Consider the following 22340-nt stretch of genomic DNA (forward strand, 5'->3'; position numbering starts at 1 on the left):
TTGGTGTTTTCCCGTTTCAAACGGTCCAACTATATCGATCCCCCATGTGGCGAACGGCCACGGGCTTTCCATTGATCCTTGAGGTACTGCTGGTACACGACTGATGTTGTCGTGTCTTTGGCATTTATCACACTTCTTGACTAGTGTTTTTGCGTCTTCTTTGATGGTCGGCCAGTAGTATCCTTGGAGTATTGTTTTTCTCGCTATGGTGACTGCTCCTTCGTGTGCTCCGCATATTCCTTCGTGGATTTCTTTTAAGATGGATTCTCCTGTCTGAGGCGAGACGCACCTAGACCATGGATGAGTCAAAGAGGTTCGGTAGAGAACTCCGTTATAAAAAGAGTAGTTGGCAGATTTTCTGATGGTGCGGATGGCTTCGACTTTGTCTGTTGGTAACTCGCCGTGGTCTAGATATTTGATCAATGGAGTCATCCAGGAGTCGGCCTCCTCGATTGCCATGACTTCTGTTTTTCTGGTGCTTGGCGATTCGAGAATTTCCTTTAACTGCATTTTAGCGAATAGATCTCCGAGTTCTGATGCTGATTTGGCGATGGCGTCGGCTTCGGTGTTTTCCTCTCTCGGGATTTGAATGATTTCCCATTGTCCTCCTTGTGCTTCCAGCTGTTGGAGCTGTGTTTTGACTTGACTCAGGTATTCGATCATCCCTGTTTCTTTGGCTTGATATTCTCCCTTGACCTGATTTACCACCAGCTGGGAGTCGCTATAGATCTTTAGGATTTCCGTTCTTATTTCTAATGCGAGGCCGAGGCCTGCGATTAGGGCTTCATACTCAGCTACATTGTTGCTGGCGGCGAATTGGATGTTTACTCCATATTCGATTCTGATTTTTTCGGGTCCTTTGAGGATGGCTCCTGCTCCAGCTCCTTTTTCATTCGACGCTCCGTCTACGTGGAGTTCCCATACCAAGGCTGGTTTGGGTTGACCAGTCTCGGTTGGAGTTATTTCTGCTACGAAGTCCGCCAAAGCTTGTGCTTTCAGAGTCGGACGAGGTTCGTATCTTATGTCGTGTTCGCTGAGTTGGATGGACCAGTGGACTAATCTTCCGGAAGTTTCTGGTCGTTGGATCGCCTTTCGCAATGGTTGATTTGTTCTTACCACAACGTTGTGACTTTGGAAGTAGTATCTCAGCTTTTTAGCTGTGGTCAATACGGCCAGTGCCATTTTTTCGATCTCGGGGTATCGTGTCTCCGCGCCCTTCAGGACTCGACTAATGTAGTAGATTGGCTTCATCTCATTATCTTCTTCCCTCACCAGCACTGTCCCGATGGTCTCGTGCGTGGTGCTGATGTATAGGTATAGTGTCTCCCCTTTCAGCGGTCTGCTTAGCAATGGAGGGGTGACGAGGAACTTCTTTATTTCTTCAAAGGCGTTCTCGCAGTCTTCATTCCATTCAAATTTTTGTGTTCCTTTGAGGGCTTTGAAGAAAGGCAAGCATCTTTTTGCTGAGCAAGACATGAATCTACCGAGTGCTGTGATTCGCCCGTTGAGTTTTTGAACTTCATTTATGCTTCTTGGTGCCTTCATGTCCATAATTGCTTTGATCTTCTCGGGGTTCGCCTCTATTCCTCTTTGAGATTTTATGAATCCCAGGAATTTCCCGCCTTGTACGCCGAACGTGCATTTGTCAGGGTTCAGCTTCATTCCAAACTTATTCAGTATGTTGAATGTTTCTTCAAGATCTTTTGCATGGGTTTCTTCCTTCTCGCTCTTGATGATTAGGTCGTCTACATACACCTGGACTCGTTTTCCTATCTCGTCTTTGAACATGAAATTCATAAGTCTTTGGTATGTTGCTCCAGCATTTTTCAAGCCGAAAGGCATTGCCGTGTAGCAGTAAGTTCCTCCCTCCGTGATGAATGAAGTTTTTTCCTGGTCTTGCTCCTTCATCTGAATTTGGTGGTAGCCTTGAGCTGCGTCGGCTAGGCTATATATCGCGTGTCCAGCAGTAGAGTCCACGAGTTGATCGATATCTGGGAGAGGGTAGCTATCTTTAGGACACGCTTTGTTTAGATCGGTGTAATCCACACACATTCTATTTTTTCCGTTGGCTTTCTTTACGATAACTACGTTAGCTACCCATTCGGGGTAGTGGACTTCTCGTATGAATCCTGCTTTCTCCAGTTTTTCTACTTCTTCAGCGATTATTTTCTGTTTTTCTTCCGAGAACTTCCTTTTCTTTTGCTTCACTGGGTTCGCCGCTTCTGCTACGTTTAGATCATGAGTAATGACTTGGGGGTCTATTCCGACTATTTCTGATGCGTTAGCAGCGAAGGTTTTGACGTTGTTTTTCAGCATGGCCGTGATTTCGCTTTCGATCTTTGGGTTCATGTTTGCGCCGAGATTTACTCTTTTCTCCTTGTCGAGTTGGAGTTTCTTCGTTTCGCCTTCGGGTGCTGTTTCGTTTTCTTCGATGTTGTGATTAAGGATTTCTTCTATTGCCATTGCTTCGCCTGATTCTTTTATTGCTTGTTCGTAGCACTTTTTCGCCTCGGCTCGGTTTCCTTGTATCGTGATAATTCCTTGTTTCGTCGGTATCTTCATGGTTAGTGCTTTTATGCTCGTCACGGCGGCTGAGTCGTGGAGGAAAGGTCTCCCCAGTATCGCGTTGTATGGCAGGTCGATTTCTACGACGCTAAACCGTGTAGGTAATTCCTCGCTTTTCCTTGTCCTTCCTAGCTTGACATCGAATGTAATTGTTCCGTTGGGTTTAATTGGCAAGCCCCCAAATCCTACCACAGGCGTGGCATTTCTTTTTAGTTCCGCTAGGTCTCCTCCTAGGCTTTCGTAGGCCTTTTTTGTTATTAGGTTTATTGCGCTTCCTTCATCGATCAGGATTCTTTCAACGTTCCAGTGTTCGATGATCATGGTCACTACCAGAGCTTCGTTGTGCTCTTCAGCTATTCTCCCGATGTCTTCCCCGTCAAAAGTTACTGGAGGAGGAGTTGAGAGTTCTGTTGCTTTTCGTTTTCTCTGTGGCGTTTGATCCTTCAGGTTTACTCTTTCAGAAGTCATCTTCTTCAATGAGATTTGTATTTGAGTTCAGAAAAGCTCATTCTTTTGAAGTTTAGTTAAGCTTTTCCCACAGACGGCGCCAATTGATGGAGTCTGCCTTCTGAACCGGTGAGTGAACCTGCAAAACAGGGTAGAAGCTAACCGGACGGTGGTCGTCCGATTAACTCTCCGATGCTAAAGTCAGTCTAGAGCTTTGAGCAGCGTTTTGAGTATATGAATGTAATTGTCATTCTAGGCATACCTCGTGCTCCTTTTATAGTAGTCGAATATACCTAGTAGAGTTGTATTAGACAGGTGAATCCTACTTTGTAGGGATTCGGCAGTATCGTAGAGATTCTCCTGATTTGTCGGGATCTACCTTAATCTGATAAGAATCCTATTTAGGAACGTCTTCCTAAATAGTCTTATCTTCCTAAAGTAGAGCTTATCCTTCCATATGTAGTGTTTGTGTCCGAATAGGACAATATTTCCATACTTAGTCGTTTACCCGAATCCCGGACCTGACGCGCTCTCGGCGGATCATGTGGGATTCGGTCTTTATTAGCGTGTTACCGAATCTTAGAGATTCGGCATCTCCTTCATATCTTTCGGTCTTCAGGGGGAGTCCGGTGTCGCCTGAGAGTGGATCTCCTGCAACTCGGCTCCATTATACTTACAGTAGGATTCGGTATCCATCACTTATAAATAAATTTATTTATTTTCAAGATACATATAAATCGTGATATATAGACAAATTTTTCTTTAACTTTTATCAGTTGTGTTAAAATAAAGTATATTTGTTACGATCAAAATCCGGAACCGTGATTGGTGTTAGGGTATGAGAGTTGAGCTCCAAAATCCGTAACAAACCTAACTAAATATGCATCCTGAAACAAACATATAATAATCTAATACTCGGGGGCAACCGAGACTCTAATAATAATATAATACAATTCAACATTTATAATATGAATGTTCGGTACAGTTCTGAGACTCTAAATCAAACATAACATACATCCATTACATTACTAGCATTCATCAGACACTATCCCAGTAATAAACATCCCAATATACATTAAACATACTTCTAATACTATTGCGGTCTAGAGTTTTTAAATGTTTGATCATACATAGCAAAATAAAATTCTTCAGAGGAAAAGAATTTAAAAGTTATACCACGCCAAAATAATTACCTGAAAGTGGGGACAACAATGGGGGTCAGATATACTGAGTGGGTTCATAATATGCAACTAACCATTAAGCAAAAACAATCATTTAAAATCATTTAAAACGATATGTTAAACCATTACATAATTATATGGAATCCTATACTACAATCTGGACAACCATAACATAAATACCCCTCAAATCAAATAATTTATCCAAAAGGTTTTGGTCCCGAGAGCGGAACTCCAACTGAGTTACCAACAACTGCACTTAAACCATAAGAGTGAGTCCCGAGAGCTGGGCTCCAACCAAGTTACTCAATCAATACAGGTCCCGAGAAAGGATCTCCAACCGAGTTACCCAACCACAGATGGATCTAATATAAATCACATACCTCTATGATCATGACCGGTCCGCACACAGTTCTAATGATGCTCAATAGGTAGCATGTTCCAATAAGTACACAACGGTTGTGAAAACGTGTGGAAACAATATATAACATATATATAAGTTGCATAAATAGTGATAATATTTACTTAATAAATCAAAAGAAACAAAAATAAACCCACTGCTTGCTTAATCCCCAAAATCCTTGAAAACACCATTATCCTTGGCCCTTCTCCAAAGTTCGAGATGTCAACGAGTCTATGAACCAAAGTACAAATAATTATTAACATCACCCCATAACTCTAGAGAATACTATACACCGCATAGGACTGACAACAATCAACCAAGGCATATACACAACATAAATCAAATCATACATTCAATTAACTTAGTTAGTTATGCCTAAGATGTAAAACCAAAACTGTAATTCATCTTTTTATAGTTTAAGGGTTAATCAACCCAAAACTTAAGTTAATACATAAGTGGTGGAGTTGGCGGAGTCACCATGACTACTAAGCCCAACTCACACTCTGGGAGACCCAAATCTATCCCGTGATATCCATCTCGCAAAACGTGTTTTGATAAATAAAAATCCGGAAAAACTCATTTAAAATATAAACTCAACATTTGAGAAATCATGGGGTTCAAGTCTTCTTAACACAATCAGCCAAACATGTCATAATCATCCGATCAAAATTAATGGACTTAACATCTACCACTCAGCATGTGAAAATCATCAAATTATAACAATCAACTCAATTTAACTATTCATGTTATAATCCAAACCAAAAATAACTTACATATGCATTTCTAAGCTCAAATTCAACATTCAATCAAGAACCAAAGTGTCTATTATGGTAATTGAGTTCAATTAGAGCATACAAAGCATAACCAATGCAATTCAAGCAATAACCCTAATTCTCTACAAAGTCGTAAACCCTAGCTAAGCATAATCTCAACAATTTAATAATAACCAAACCATGAATCAACATATACCTTATTGTTGGACCTTTGTCCTTTCAAACTCCTTTTGTTTTGACTTTGACAATCAACTATGAGTGATCTAATCATGTTTATTAGTGTATAGGAACTCATAGGAACAATCGGAAGTCAATTCGGAGCTCTCTAGCAAAAATCGTGTTTTTGAGTAGAAAGTTGTCCAGTAGCATATCTCGCCCGTGATGGATTTCCATCTCGGGGGCGATATATATCACGGGGGTGACGCAAATATCACGGGGGCGATATTCGAGCTGACAAAACCCTAGTCGACCGTTGGAACGAATCACGGGCGCGACGAACACATCTCGAGCGCGATAAATGAGACCGTTGAAGATCCAACAGATACATTTTTGAAGACCCAATGAAGCATTGACACGTGGCTCTAGCCGTTGAAGGTTTTTGTCTCATTCAAATATCTCGCCCGTGATCCATGCATCACGGGGGCGATATGTGTGCAGAGATCATTTTTTGTTTTGTTTGTTAGTGCTTTGTTTGGGGATTGCTTTGGGTATAAATATAAACCCATTTGCAATGTTTCAAGGTTAATGATTTACACACCTTGAAACAACAAACATACATTTTTAAATCACTTAGTTTTGGAGTAATCTTGGAAACTCCTAATCATTGTGAGTTAGAGTTTAGCTTTGGAAAAACTCAACCCTTGTAGGTTCTTGATTATCCTTGAAAAATCAATTGTGAGTTTGAGATTATCTCTAAGAAATCTCTTTGTAAAGTTGGTGCTTATCTATAAAGCACAATCCCATTTAGTGGATTCTAAAATCTCAATCTTAGATTGAGTAGTGGAGTAGGATCGTGAGTTGATCCGAACCACTCTAAATCTCTTGTGTCTTTAAATTCTCTTTTCCGCTTTAAAGAATTTAAATTTCCGATTCACAAATCAAAAACCGGTTTGCCTTATAACCCAAAGGGTCTTTCAATTGGTATCAGAGCAAGGTGCTCTTCTTTTCGCTTAATTGCTAGAGTTTTCGATCAAAAATGGCAACCGAAAATTTTTTCATCACTCTCAAACCTTTTCTTGATGGGTCAAATTACAAAGTTTGGAAATATATGATGGAAAATTATCTTGATATGCAAGGGGTTGATCTATGGAGTGTTTTTCTAAGGGGATGGACACCTCCATGTGACAAGAATGGAGTTCTTTTGAAGAGAGTAGAATGGTCTAAAGAGCAAGAGAAGGAAAATGGTATGAATAGAAAAGCCATCACTACTCTCCTCTCCTCAATTTCTAGAGAAGAACAAGGTAGAATTCAACACTTGAATTGTGCCAAGCAAATGTGGGAGACTCTAGAGAGCTACTATGAAGGTACACATCAAGTTAAGGGTAAGAAGTTTGAGTTGCTTCTTGGAGAGTATGAAGGTTTCAAAGGCTTGCCTAATGAAGATGTTTCTTCTATGACCTCAAGACTTCTAAAGATTGTTCATAGTCTTGAGCAACTTGGGAAATTTTACAAGCTTAGTGAAATCAATGGTAAAATCCTTAGATCACTTCCTATTCTTCTATGGCAACCTAAGACCACCGCCATCATTGAAACTCATGATTTGTCCACCTTGAGGACGGATGAGTTAATCGGGAAGCTTCTTCTTCATGAGATGTCTTACATCAAGCTCATTGAAGCCGAAATGGCAAGGGAGAAGAATATTGCTTTCAAAGCTTCAACAAGTGATCTTTTAGAAGAAAACAAGAAGGAAAGCAATGAGGAAGAACTCTTGAGGCTCACAAAGAGAGTGAAGGAGCTCAAGATGAAGGGAAATGGCAATCAAGGTAGACCCTCCTCTTCAAGAAAAAGCTCAAAGGGGGGTTCCAAGACTTTTTGGGATGGTGATTCTCAATCGGATGGTGATAGCCACCATGATGCCAACTTGTGCCTCATGTCTTTTGAAGAGGAACCAACAATAGAGGTAAACCCCCAATCTTTTCTATCTTGGGATGGTATTGGTGTTGAATCACATGATGCATGCTTAAATGTTAAAAATGATATTGTTGATGATGTTATTGATGATATTGTTGTTGATGATGCTCATGATGATGATGATGATGATATGTATAGCATGCTTGATGAACTAGTAATTAAATGTGGTGATTATAAAGCCAAGATGCTATTTTTCAAAAATGAGGCTTCTAAAGCCAAAGATGAAATGATTGTTTTAACAAAAGAATTTCATGAGCTTAAATTGTCAAATGAAGCTCTCAAGTCATCTTTAGAATCTATCCCTAAGCAAGGTTTGAATGTTGATAACTTGCTTAAGGAAAATGATCAACTAAAGAATGAAATTCTTGAATTAAAAGATTCACTTTCAAGATTTCAAAAAGGGAAGGCAACTTTGGATTCAATTCTTGTATCTCAAAGATGCCCAACCATAAAATATGGATTTGGCTATAATCAAAATGCCTCTAGTTCCAATGGGACTAAATTTGTGAAGTCCATTTTGCCTCAAACTTCTTCTATAGAAGTTCCTCCTAAATTGGTCAAACCAATTGAGGCAAAGAAGGTGCATGCTCAAGCTCCTAGGCCTAAGCCATTCTTGGCTCAAAAGGCTAAGAGCAACAAGGGTACAAGACCCTTGAGACATGGATATGCTTCTCAATATAGTCAAAAATGGAACAAGAAGACTAGAAAGAACTCACATGATCATGCATCTTCAAATGTCAATTCTTGTGTACATGCTTGTGCTTGTTCTTATGAGACCATTAGAACCAAGCCACCTCAAAAGCAATCAAATGTGAACCATAGAACTCAATGTTTTTATTGCATGCAATATGGTCACATTAATGTTCATTGCTATGTGAGAAAAGTTCAATTAAGGCTAATCCCTTTGAACTATTCAAGCATTAACTTTCAAGGACCCAAAGTTGTTTGGGTACCTAAGTGATTTTCTTTGTAGGTACAATTGATGTCCACTAAACCAATCTCAAATCATAAGGTGGATGATCAATGGAAGCTTTTGAAAAATGGCAACATAGGTAAAATTTGTATCAATCTATATGCCATGTTTTCCAAAATTGTTGTTTTGAGGGGGAGAATCAATTTTTCAAAACTTAATTCTCCAAAAAGTTTTGATATGCTTTAAAACTTTTTTAATGATTGGACTTGCCTTGGTACAATTCAATTGATGAATTATTACCTATTTTTGATCATTTAAATCAAATTAGTTCAATCAATTGAGTTTTAGGCTTGATATGCATATCAAATTAGTGTCTAGCGCCTCAATTGAATGAGAGACTAAAAATTGTTTTCAAAATCTCCTTCAATTAGCTCCTTTGTCCGTGTTCTAAACATGCTTTGATTCTTTTTGTGCTTGACAAAGGGGGAGAAGTTTCCATGCTCAAATTGCTAAGTTTTTTTTTCAAAATTTCTTGCTTATGCATTATAAATTGCTTATATCTTTTGTGCATAAAGTGAGGGGGAGCCAAAATCAATTTGACTCTTACTTAACTTAGTCATTTTAGCATGTTGATTGTCAAACTCAAAAAGGGGGAGATTATTGGACCTTTGTCCTTTCAAACTCCTTTTGTTTTGACTTTGACAATCAACTATGAGTGATCTAATCATGTTTATTAGTGTATAGGAACTCATAGGAACAATCGGAAGTCAATTCGGAGCTCTCTAACAAAAATCGTGTTTTTGAGTAGAAAGCTGTCCAGTAGCATATCTCGCCCGTGATGGATTTCCATCTCGGGGGCGATATATATCACGGGGGCGACGCAAATATCACGGGGGCGATATTCGAGCTGACAAAACCCTAGTCGACCGTTGAAACGAATTACGGGCGCGACGAACACATCTCGGGCACGATAAATGAGACCGTTGAAGATCCAACAGATACATTTTTGAAGACCCAATGAAGCATTGACACGTGGCTCTAGACGTTGAAGGTTTTTGTCTCATTCAAATATCTCGCCCGTGATCCATGCATCACGGGGGCGATATGTGTGCAGAGATCATTTTTTTGTTTTGTTTGTTAGTGCTTTGTTTGGGGATTGCTTTGGGTATAAATATAAACTCATTTGCAATGTTTCAAGGTTAATGATTTACACACCTTGAAACAACAAACATACATTTTTAAATCACTTAGTTTTGTTATAGTTTTGGAGTAATCTTGGAAACTCCTAATTATTGTGAGTTAGAGTTTAACTTTGGAAAAACTCAACCCTTGTAGGTTCTTGATTATCCTTGAAAAATCAATTGTGAGTTTGAGATTATCTCTAAGAAATCTCTTTGTAAAGTTGGTGCTTATCTATAAAGCACAATCCCATTTAGTGGATTCTAAAATCTCAATCTTAGATTGAGTAGTGGAGTAGGATCGTGAGTTGATCCGAACCACTCTAAATCTCTTGTGTCTTTAAATTCTCTTTTCCGCTTTAAAGAATTTAAATTTCCGATTCACAAATCAAAAACCGGTTTGCCTTATAATCCAAAGGGTCTTTCACTTATAATCATAGGAATTAACATACGAGTTCATCAATTAAGCATGAACAAGCCATATATCCTCAATCTCTACTCATAAACACCAAATCCAAATCCACAAACACATAATTAATCATTAAGAGGCATAAATGTTACCTCTTGAAGATCTCCAAGCCAAATCAAAAGGGTTTGTAGGAAAAGTTAGAGAAATCACCCAAGAACTTCAAAGCTTAAAGTTTGTGTTGAATCCAGCACCCAAGTCTCTAAAATCAACTCAAATCCTTGAATTAGAAGTGTTTAATCAAGTTTTTAATGAAAGGTTATGGTCTTAGCTTCCAAAAACAACATGGATCAAGGTGGGAGACGAGTTTTAGGGCTGGAAATTGGTTTCTAGGTTTTTGTTTCACACAAAAGGTAGAAACAGATTTTTATATAGAAAATACACAGTCAATAATCGTCATGAACCTCCAATGATTGTTGAAAAGGTCAACGATCGTTTGCCAGATCATCGGGAAGCTCGTGAAGCCGTATGTTAACTAAAAATAAAAGTCAATGATTGTTGATCTCATTCCAACGATTGTTGAAACCCCCTACTAACGATCCCAACAGTCGAATGCTAGATAATCCTCTTCGGAATAACATATCCCAAGATGAGCACAATCCAACAGTTCAATTAGGACATATCGATGTTTTACTAAACCATGACAGTTTGGAAAATACGCGAACATTGTTTTGATAAACGCCTGAAAATAATCCAATCAACATCAAATACTTAAAGACTCAGCGGATACATATAAGACGCTCATCAAGACCCAATTAAGATACCACATGTGCTAATCCTAACATAATAATCCGGAATCAAGTCAGAATCACAACGAAGACATGCTAGAAAAGTACGGGGTATTACAATATTTCATGTTAATTGTGATTAGCAAATCACGGAGAAAATATTTTACTTGCTGACTATAATGAGCTAAATATAATTTTATATTATTCAATTTGGAACGAGTTTAATTTTGAATAAAATCAAAATCAAACTCTTTTCAACTTTCATAATCCCACATCTGTGAAAAAGACAAATAAATTTTCATGAAAAAAGATAACTAAGCTAGATTTCATAAAAAAGACATAATAAAAACTATTTAATCTAGGCCTAATGCCTTAAAAAAAACCCGACCTTTTAGCCCCTTTTCCGATTCTACTCTAACGTGGAACACTGTTCAATTTTATCCTATTTCGCAACTTATCGTTCCAATTGTACCTTAAAATATTAAATTGACGTCTTTTTCATTTGGAAAAAAATTCAAAATCGTATTAGCAAATTCCTAGCACGCCTAATGGGGCCTCTCTCCCTTTGATCTCTTTCTTTTACAAATTCAAAGATTCAACAATCAATTTCATGGCTTCATGAAACAACAACTATAGTTGTCAATCCAAGGCACCTACACGCTTTACCATTTGATCTACTACTGGCACTAGTCTGAGAGAAATAATCAAGGAGAAGTTGATTGAAGATATATATGTTTATACTCTTCCCTTTCTTCAAAGGATGTTCGTTTCACCACAATTGGATGGAGAAGCTCTGTCACCAACTCATTCTCCACCAAAGGAAAAGGAAGATCTCAAAAGTGAAAAATTTTCTAATTAGTTCATTTGTTTTGAGCTTGATAAGATAATTAGCTTCTTCAACGGAGTCGGCCTTTGATGCATAAAGGCTCATTAACAAAGGTCTCAAGATCTTACTATTGACTCCACCTTTGAGTAGACTTTCTTATACATTCTTTAAACTCAACAATCTTAAGAAGGTGGTTTATTATTTTGGTTACCTTCACACTGGCCTTGTAGAAGAGCATCTTATACTCTCGAGTTAGAAGATATATCTTCTTGAACTTCACTTCGAATGTGCCTTCATGGTGGTTTTAAACAATGTTTTGAAAATCGGACCGGACCGGCCGGTCGGACCAGGTTAACCAAAAATCGGCTGCTTGTCCGGTCCGGTTTTTGATTAAAATCGTCTTTCATAAAAATCGGTCAAACCATATCAAAAACCGGATTTAATTGGAAATCTGGTTTTTCGAAAATGGGTCAAAAAATGTACTTTTTGACAAAAAAATGCATGTGTGATTTCCTACTCATGTGTCTTTTTATTTCTCTCTCATTATTTCTCTCACCCATATGTATTTTCTTCTCTCTCATATTAATTACTCCCTCCGTCCTAATAGAGTTGTCCACTTTGCCTTTATCACACAGTTTAAAAAAAACAATTATTGTTATAGATTTTGTAAAAAAATTCTTACTTTTCTTATCATACCCTTATTTAATATAGGGTCCACTTGCAATTTACTTTCACTTTATTTATTAGTGGATTTTAAATAGGGGTAATATAAGAAAATTAAGTGTAAAAGTTAGTTACTTTTTGAAAGTGGACAAGAGTTTTGGGACAAAAAATTTTCTTAAAGTGGACAACTCTATTAGAACGGAGGAAGTATAACTTTAACACAGATTATTTTCTCTCTATCTCTCACATGTCATTTCAACTTTCATAAAATAATAACAAAAAATAATTATACTCTTTCTAATATTACTATTATACATAAAAAAATTAATAATTTTATTTATAATTAATAATTTTATTCATAAAATGTCATATTATATTTTTTAAATTTAATAATTAAAAATTATTAAAATTAAAAATTTATATATTTTTCTCTTCCATATAAAATAATCTTTTATATACTTATTTATGATTATATTTTTATACAGTAAATTATGTTTAAATTTTAAAATAAAAATATGATGACATTTTAAATTAAAAGATTTTTTTATTTCTCATACAATATAATTATTGTATATACATTTAAATGTTGCACAATAATTGTATTTCACGCATTTAGTAATTAATTATATTTAAATATATTATCATATTTTTTATTTATAAATTTTAATTGTATAATTTTGATAACAATTTTTATTAAAATTGAAATTTATTTTTTCCATTTAGAGTAATTATTTTATATATTTTTAAATATTGATTATTTATAATTATATTTTATACAATAAAATTTGAAAATTATTTATTTAAATATTTAATCATATTTTTTAATTTATAATATATGTATTTTTAATATAAATGATTTATATTTATTATAATTAAAAAATCCGGTTGAACCCGGTTGAACCGGTGGAACCATAAACTCCCGAAGAAGCCGGTTTGATCTCCGGTCCGATTTTAAAAACATTGGTTTTAAAGAGTGGTCCATATTGCTTTTGCAATTTGACAATGAAGAACATGTCATCCTTCTCTTCTAGATAGAGTAGTAAAGAACATACACGCACTTGTTACTGAAAGAATGCCCATTCATGTTTTAACTTGTTGACTCCAATACACATAATTTGTGCCATCAAAGTATGTCTCATTGGTGCATTGACTAAGCATTGCATTACATTTGGAATATTAATCTTCGATATCAGTTGTGAAACAATATGAAATTAAGACATGAGGGGTTGAATGGCTGCTAATTAAAATTAATCGCGGATTAAGGATTTTAGTAAATTAAATTGGAAGGTTAGGAAGAAAAAAGAAAAAATTTATAGTGGTTTGGAGTAACTCTTCTCCTGCATCCACTTGACTCAATAATGAGTTTTCAGTATAATAAAATTCGGATTAGATTCATTCTCAATTTATCTTTTCACAAAGGTACAAACAAAATCATCAAATATTTCATTTTTTTAAGGAAAAACGAAAAATCAACAATAGCTATAATGTGACTTTTAAAGGGCTCACTAACAACTAATAAAGATTTGAAAGATTTTTTACAGAGTATTTGAAGTTTGTGTGAAGAGTAATGCTTAAGTTGCTAACCCATCTTACATATCAAAGGTATGATATATATAGCAGATAAACAAATTTTTCTATTACTCCTTTTTTGTGTGAACAAAGGAGAAACAAAGGTGTGCATTCAGTTTTTTGTTCGGTTCGGAAGTGAAATTATTAAAACCGATCGGTTTTTTAAGAATTTAAAAACTGCACCGAACTTTAACAAAAATATTCGGTTCTATTTGGTTCAATTTTCGGTTTTACTGAAATAGGAAAATAACACTTCTTTAAAAAAAAAATTACTCATAAAATTAAAATAATAATAATTTTTTAAAAACATTAATAAATTTAAAAATATCAGTTTTTTGGTTTTTCAATTTTTTTTAAATAGGACCGAAATGTATAAAATATTCATATTAGTGAAACCGAACCGGTCATCTTTGGTTCGGTTCTGTTTTTGCACCGCTAGTAATAAATCGACATGCCATTTTCGCATAACGCATATATAGTTTGCGCTCGCGAATTGCATATTTAGCACTTCCTCAACAATATTTTTATGACGTGTCATCCCTTCATTATGAACTTTTAATGCTCGTTATAATTGTCTTTTAACACCTTTTTACTTCTTGCTCGCAAAGTCCATAGTTTGCACCCACAAACTATCCGCTTTCCGCTTCAAGAAAATTTGCCCTTGCGAAGGCCTTACAACGTTCCTGAAGTTTGAAAATTCACGCTCGCAATGAAGGGAATTCGGCCCCGTTAACTTCTACTGCCTCAAATGAAATTTAAAGAACAACTTTTTGTTATATGCTTGCTGTAAGAATGCCCACGATGTTCCTGTTCACTTTAAAAAAAAATTAAAACATTTTTTATTGATTGTTGAAATAACAATTGGAAGATTTAGAAAGACAAAATCCAACAAAATTTAAATAAGAAAATTCAACTAGCGTGGTGCATGAGCCTCGACTTAGTTGTACATATTTTCAAGATAATTTAGGTTATGAGGATATTGTTGGAATTTAAATTGAATTTGAAAATTAAATAGAATAGTGCCTTGTTAGTAGAAATGAAAATATGAAAAGTTTTGTGGTTTTTCCACATTGTTTAGGAGAACTCAATTTATTGAGTTTATATACTTGGTAATTCTCATATGGGTTTTGGCCTCAAGGGGTAGGAGTTAAATCCTTCCCGATCTACCACACGCGCCGTCCGGTCGGCCTACCCTGGTCTGGGTTGGGTGGGTGGTTCGCTTTGGTCAGCACTTTATTTTTTGTAACAGTTCTGTTTTTTAAATAAAAAACAAATCCCTTTATTTACTCAGACGTTTTTGACTGTTGATAATTTTATTTATTATAAAACGTTTTCAATATTTATTCACCCTATTCATTTCTCTTCTAACAGCTCTTTTGTTTTTGCCTATAAATACTGAAAGCTTCTTATTTGTAAAAGACACAAAAATACGAGCAATATTTAGAAAGTGTTTATCAGAACTACTACCACAGTGCAGTGGTCAGTAGTATTATCCGGCTGTTTTATCCTAGGGACGACGCGGTTGCTTGACAGCTTTGCACCACCGAGCTGTGCCGCGAAATGTCTAAAAGAGAGCGACCTAGTCCGCGACTCAGTCTCGTTACAGATTTCAGCAACTGTTTCAACAAATACTATTATAACAGAAAAATGAAACTAGAACTAATTTGAAAAATACATAAATTTATAATTTTAAAAAATTAAATTTATTATTTTAGATCCTGTAAATAAATGAAAACATAAGGAGAAATATGGTTCTTTTTACACTGGTTCAAAGTTGATTTTTTTTTCATGTCAGGTTATAATATTGAGAAGAAAAAAAAGCAGAAAATGGTGCCATGATGTTGTCATTTGTTAGACATTGCATAATTTATTATAAGCTTTCAAACTGTCTAAAATTTGTTAAATTCTATCTCCTTCTGCACCAGCCAAATTACAAATTCAATACCTTTTCTAAAGCTAAATTAAACAAGAGAAAAAGTACTGAAAACATTAGTAATTGATGGCTAGAGTAAGCGGAAGCTCATGTTCTTCGTTTTATCCATTCTAGCTGCATTTCTTCTGGCAAAACCTGGTAATTAATCTCGTCTTCCACATTTTACCTTTTTTATATATTAATTTCAGATGTTATGAACCCTAAATGAGAAATTAATGCATGGGAATTAGATCTTTTTTACTAGGTTAGCTTATTTAGAGATGGGTTTCTAATTTAAAAATAAAATAAAATTCAAGTAATAATAGTTGTATGCTAGTGATTAGTAAAATTTCATTTTATGTGGTGATTAATATAAATTAAAATTAAAGTATGACATAATTAACTAAATGTGATTTTTTTTTTGCTGAATAAAGATTTTATTTATATTACTTGTTTAGTGTAATTTTTTTTTGTCAAAAGATAGAATCTCATTAATATGAAATTGGTTATTATGAGTTTCATGATATCGGACTAGATAATTACAATTCAAAAGGGCATCCCGACTATATAAAATGTCACCAAAAAACGATCTACTATTTCAGCCCGAAAATAATCGATTCATACACCATCTAGCTAAAAGAAAACACAACTTTGCGAATCTAAAAAGTTTACAACAAGAAATCATAGACTCATAACAAATCTATAATATAAATTAAGTTGTAAAAACTCTAAATTAGTATATTAATTTTTTATATAAAAACAAAAATAATTTTAAATTAGTATATTAAAAATTAAAATAACAAAAAGAATTTTTATAACTGAATTTTATAATTATAATTAAGAGCAAATTCCTCCTAACTTCCAAAATCTCTTAGCGCGAACAGTCTGGAGCCAAAACAGAGTAGAGATTCAAATGGAGGTGATTACTTGAACTCCACAGGGCAGAGCGTCCTTTCTATTCGATTAAGAAAGTCAAACAAAACTCTATGACTCCTTTCTTGAAATGAAGAGATAAAGAAATTGTGATCTTCACTAAAAAACACTTGTCCCATGGTAGGCTAAACCTGAAAGAGAGAGCAGTCGTCAAAATGGCAATAATCTGGCTAAAAGGGAGATATTTATTAATTACTCCCCCCGTCCCGTTTAAGAAGGGACATATCCCATTTTTATTTGTCCCATCTAAAAAGGCCATATCGTGTTTTCTGTGCCAATTTATATTGAACTTCCACTTTTATCCCTTTAGTTATTTCAATATGTATTAAATGCAACTCAATTTACAATAAATCTATATTATTATTAGGAGAAACTACACTAATAAATAGGGGTAGACATGACAAAATAAAATATTGTCTTATTTTATTAAGCTTTGTGCAAAACTCATTTGTCCCTTCTTAAACGGGACGGAGGGAGTACACTATATGGGCCAAGTCTTTCTCACCAGCTCGGCTAGTTTTATAATAATTCGCAATCTAGATCGGCTAATTGTTCTCGGGTAGCACCAGCTCCTGTGCCCTTGAATCGGTCTCCAGGCTAGAGAACCGAGACGGATCCTGGTGGTCAAAACCTCTTTTTACTGTAGAGGAAAAAACATATTTCTCAGAGTTATTCTCAAAAAAAGATTCGAATATATGAGACTTTGACCTATTGCATAATTGACGTACGAAACCATTGAGAGATTACCTGTATCCCAAGTAGAAAAACCGAGTGGGGCAGCCCCCCAGGGCTTCATAACCGAGGGGGAGGTTGGCCTCGACCTCTTTTTTGAGATCTCCGTGAAGGAAAGCGTTCTTGACGTCTAACTGGGATGAGAGTTGGGCCAGTGCTGAATGTAAGCGGGTGCGAATGGTACCATTTTGAACAACTGGACTGAACGTGGGCTAGGTATCCATCACTTTCCAGCAGGCTGGGTTGAATTTTTTCATAAAAAATATAATCAAGTTATCTCTTTGATGTTGTTGATAAACAATATAGAATGGATATGTGTAAAGATAGATAAACATGTCTTATATAATATTCCCCTGTTCACAACAGACATATCCGTGGAACTTAATCTCATTTAGAAAGCTTCTCTCTATCTTTCAGCAACTAAACGGGAAGTGGTTTAGGAAAGGACTTTAGAATCGGATGCGCTCGCCCAGTGAGAAAGGCCCTGACCCTGCCAACCAAGTAAAAAGAAAAAGGGAAGAAGAGAACGAAAGAAGAAGAATACTTCGTATTTTGGTAACTTTCTAAGTGCGGAGCCTTCCACTGTGGACCGAGACTATGCAATAATTGTTTTATTCAAAATTATATAATATTTTTTAAAATAAATTTAATGTGGGTTACTTGTTAGATATATATTATGAACCAGCCTAACTTGACTGTTTTGAGATTCAATATCCAAACTTTAGAAATGCATTCGGAAAACCTAGTCACTTGAGTTAGGCTTCACTGGTTAAGGACGAGCGAAATAACCGGCATGCTAAATTAATTGACTGAACTGATTAATTTTGTTGGTTCGATTTGGTTAAAATAGTTAATTTTTATTTTGGTTATCACTTCGCTTTGAATTTTAAATTATCCAAATTAGTTGAACTGACCAAATTAATCAAAAATTTGATTTTTTAAAATTTTTACTCATAATTTTTTCCAACCGAACTGACCGAATTAACATACCTATTTGGTCGGTTAGGTTTGAATTTATTTCCTATCTTATTCGCGGTGAGTTTGGTGTTTGATTAAAGTCTTATTCGGCCGATTCAATTTTGGCTTTTTAGTTGAATGGTTAATTCGGTTAAGGGTTTGTCGGTTCGGTCGAACTCTTATTGACACCGGAAAATTAAAATTATATTCGACAAATTTAAAAGTATTAAATATTTAATTTTTTAAATCTTAATATTAAATATGGTTATAATTAATAGATTCAATTATAACAATGTTAATTGTTAATATATTTTAATGGTTATAATTATAATTAAAATAAAATATTATATATCAAAAAATATAAATAGAATTATCAAATGGTTACATTCAATCTTTATTATATTTAAAATCTAAAATCTATTTTTTTAGTTTATCATCTAAAACAGTCAATTATTTTAATGGAATTATGCACCGTTCATCACTGACTCAAAATATATAGTCATCGCCTCGTCTCTTATCTTACATAATTTTGTCCTCTCCTGCATTTCTCTCGCTGTTCTGATTTCTTTCATCCATGGCTAGTACTCAAGGTCAGGTCATCACTTGCAAAGGTATGAAAAAAATTTCATCTAATTTCAGTTTACCTTTTGTTTTTAATCACTTGAATCTGATCTGTTGATCTGTTTGGATGCCGTGAAAATGAGTAGCGGCTGTTGCTTATGAGGCAAACAAGCCGTTAGTAATCGAGGATGTACAGGTAGCCCCGCCGCAAGCCGGTGAGGTCCGTGTCAAGATCCTCTTCTCTGCTCTTTGTCACACTGATGCTTACACTTGGAGTGGAAAGGTATAATTTATTTTATGATTCTCCTTTTTTTTACTTATAAAATGTATTTGATTTTAGTTATTCATATTTCAGTGTGTAATTGATTTTCTTTAGTTTACTAGTTTTGTTGTTTTTGACTTTCATTGTAAATTAGGTTATTTTTTTAATTCAGTGAACTTAAATCTAATCATAAGACTTTAGACCTCGTACCGACGAATAGAAGTTTTGCAGACTCATGCCTTAGCCTTTATTAGAGATAATTTCATTATTTTTTAGCTCAATTTTTTTTTTAAATTTTTCGGTAATGTAAGAGCTCACCGTAATTTATACTTGCTTTAATGTGCTGAGATTTGTATATGCTTTATGGTTTGATGATGTCTACTTGCGGTCCAATGTTCGGTATTTTGTCTGACGTTATCTTCCTTGTAGGATCCTGAGGGACTCTTTCCCTGTATCCTCGGCCATGAAGCTGCTGGGTACGTGTATTATAAATCACTTTAGATGGTTTGGGGAGCTTTATTTTTGTTGATGAATGGTTGATTTATCTTTCTGTTATCTTCAGGATTGTAGAAAGTGTTGGAGAAGGAGTTACTTCTGTTCAGCCAGGTGATCATGTGATTCCTTGTTATCAAGCAGAATGCGGAGAATGCAAATTCTGCAAATCTGGAAAGACAAATCTTTGCGGTAAAGTTCGTGCAGCTACTGGAGTTGGCGTGATGATGAATGACCGTAAAAGTCGGTTTTCAGTAAATGGAAAGCCTATCTACCATTTTATGGGTACCTCGACATTCAGTCAGTACACGGTTGTTCATGATGTTAGTGTCGCTAAGATTGATCCGAAAGCTCCTTTAGAGAAAGTGTGCCTTCTTGGCTGTGGTGTTCCCACTGGTAAGGATTTCTATTTGCTCGAGTTACTGAGGTTAATCCATACATTGTTCCAGCCTATAGTTTTCATTTTTTTGTTACCTGTTATGTATGTTTATCAGTTCCTATACATTCTTTTCTCCAGCTGCTATGTGCTTATATTGAGTTTGTGGTATAGATCTTAAGTTCGTCCAACAAATTTCAGAAAAGGTTTTAGTTTAGATTCTTAATGTGCTCTAGCTTAATCTGAATGCCTTATTTTATTATGTTTTCAATTGCATCTTTTCTGGTTGAAGCCTATCTCAGGCTTTTGATGGCTTTAAAATTTTAATGGACCCATCACCGACCTCCGCTTGCTAGTTTCACCTGATTCTGATGATGATGTTTGATTTTAGCTAATTACATTTCGTTTCTCCTCTAGATTCCCCATATCCAAATGCTTAGTTGTCATTTTCACCTTAAGCTTCTTAGTGACTGGCATTCTTTGAACCAATTGGCATGTTTTAACATTTAAAACAATACCATCCTTTTGTTGTAGGTCTTGGAGCAGTTTGGAATACTGCTAAAGTAGAAGCAGGGTCAATTGTTGCTGTGTTTGGCCTTGGCACAGTTGGTCTTGCAGTAAGTTTTGAACACAAACATCTAGCTCTCTCCGTGTGTATGTATGTGCACGCGCTCATGCACATGGACTATACACTGCTGACAGTTCTAAATTGACTGGCTATTGATTTTATAGGTTGCAGAGGGAGCAAAAGCAGCTGGTGCCTCACGTGTTATTGGTATTGATATTGACAGCAAAAAGTATGAGAGAGGTAAATCTGAATATGCTAGTGGGTCTTTCCATTAATTTTCTGCAGTCCTCGGACATAAATTGCAGAATGATCTTTCTCCTATTGTTAATTCCAGCAATAGCAGCTTATACATTCTGGCAACTGCGTGTACATTTTACAATGCAGTGATTGCTACTCCTGAATGGTTGGCAAGATAAATAACATTGCTAGTTGAAATGATAGGGATGTCCTTAAAATTGCCTCGATAATGGCATCTGTAACAAGTCATGGATATGGGATTTTTTGATATACTTGATGCTCCTTAGTTCTACTCTAGTGCAATAGTTAACTTGTGTTATCTGTTATCTTTGTGCATTCTTTTTGGTGCGTAGGAGATAAGGGCAGGATATGGCTTGTAAATATAATGCTTATTCATAATGTTTATATTGTCTGCTAATATCTGTATATTATAATGTGCAGCAAAGAATTTTGGAGTTACTGAATTTATCAATCCAAAGGACCATGATAAACCAATTCAGCAAGTCATTGTTGATCTCACAGACGGCGGTGTTGACTATAGTTTTGAGTGCATTGGGAATGTTTCTGTAATGAGGTCTGCTTTGGAATGTTGCCACAAGGTAAGTAGCATTTAAACGAACTGGTTGCTAAACCTTATGCGGATCTTCGGAAGCCCTCTGACATGCCTGAGAACTTTCAGGGCTGGGGGACATCCGTTATTGTGGGCGTTGCAGCTTCAGGTCAGGAGATATCCACTCGTCCTTTCCAGTTGGTGACTGGCCGTGTATGGAAAGGAACTGCTTTTGGCGGTTTCAAAAGCCGTTCGCAGGTGCCTTGGCTTGTTGAAAAGTACTTGAAAAAGGTAACTCGTTGTTTTTCTCTAAGCGTTACATCTTTTATTTCTCTGAAAATTTCGACATGAGTAACCATATCTTCCCACATTACAGGAAATTAAGGTGGATGAGTACATCACACATAATCTGAGTCTTGAGGAGATCAACAAAGCTTTTGATCTGTTGCACGAAGGAGATTGCCTCCGATGTGTGCTTACCATGCATCCTTACAGGCCTCCCCAGGGCTCTCTATGAAGAAGTGTCTGAGTGTTTTATGCATAAGGTTATCTACTAAGCCCTGTCTCTCGTGCTTTATGAAATCGGATGCTTTAGTGCCCCGTTTCTTTGGTTGAAAGTGATAAGCGGTCCGTTGCATGGACTTATAATTTTATTGTGTGTTGCATGGTGTCAACATTTGATCTACTTTCTTGCAATAAAGCTGGTGTGGGTTATCTTTGTCGATCTGTTTTTTTTTTATTATTATTATTACAATGGAGGGTGGAGGTTCGAATAACTTGCAGGTTTGAATAACATATTTCTATTACTAAATCATGATGTGGGGGACAAGCAGATAACCTTTTAAATGTAGAAATTTGATACTTTATTGTAAAGTGCATGTGGCTGTGCTAAATGTTCATGTTGATCTGTGAAACAATTAG

General features: G+C 35.7%; 1 protein-coding gene across 1 annotated transcript; it reads left to right on the plus strand.

The window, feature by feature from the left end:
• Nucleotides 1-18842: 18842 nt before the first annotated feature.
• On the plus strand, nt 18843-22137 carry LOC126655890 (alcohol dehydrogenase class-3). The gene is made up of 9 exons (XM_050350240.2): nt 18843-18984; nt 19081-19217; nt 19626-19672; nt 19759-20084; nt 20599-20681; nt 20797-20872; nt 21311-21468; nt 21549-21710; nt 21796-22137. Exons 1-9 carry the CDS (start codon nt 18948-18950, stop codon nt 21934-21936), a joined length of 1167 nt encoding a protein of 388 aa, XP_050206197.1. The 5' UTR covers nt 18843-18947; the 3' UTR covers nt 21937-22137.
• Nucleotides 22138-22340: the final 203 nt, after the last annotated feature.

The sequence above is a fragment of the Mercurialis annua genome, linkage group LG7 (assembly GCF_937616625.2).
Source record: "Mercurialis annua linkage group LG7, ddMerAnnu1.2, whole genome shotgun sequence".
Lineage (NCBI taxonomy): Eukaryota > Viridiplantae > Streptophyta > Magnoliopsida > Malpighiales > Euphorbiaceae > Mercurialis > Mercurialis annua.

Bases quoted from the DNA above. Each gene is read 5' to 3' on its own strand.
- LOC126655890 (XM_050350240.2), top strand. From the start codon at position 18,948: ATGGCTAGTACTCAAGGTCAGGTCATCACTTGCAAAG. The intron at 19,673-19,758 runs GTACGTGTATTA...TGTTATCTTCAG, and splicing joins CTCGGCCATGAAGCTGCTGG to GATTGTAGAAAGTGTTGGAG. The intron at 21,469-21,548 runs GTAAGTAGCATT...GAGAACTTTCAG, and splicing joins CTTTGGAATGTTGCCACAAG to GGCTGGGGGACATCCGTTAT.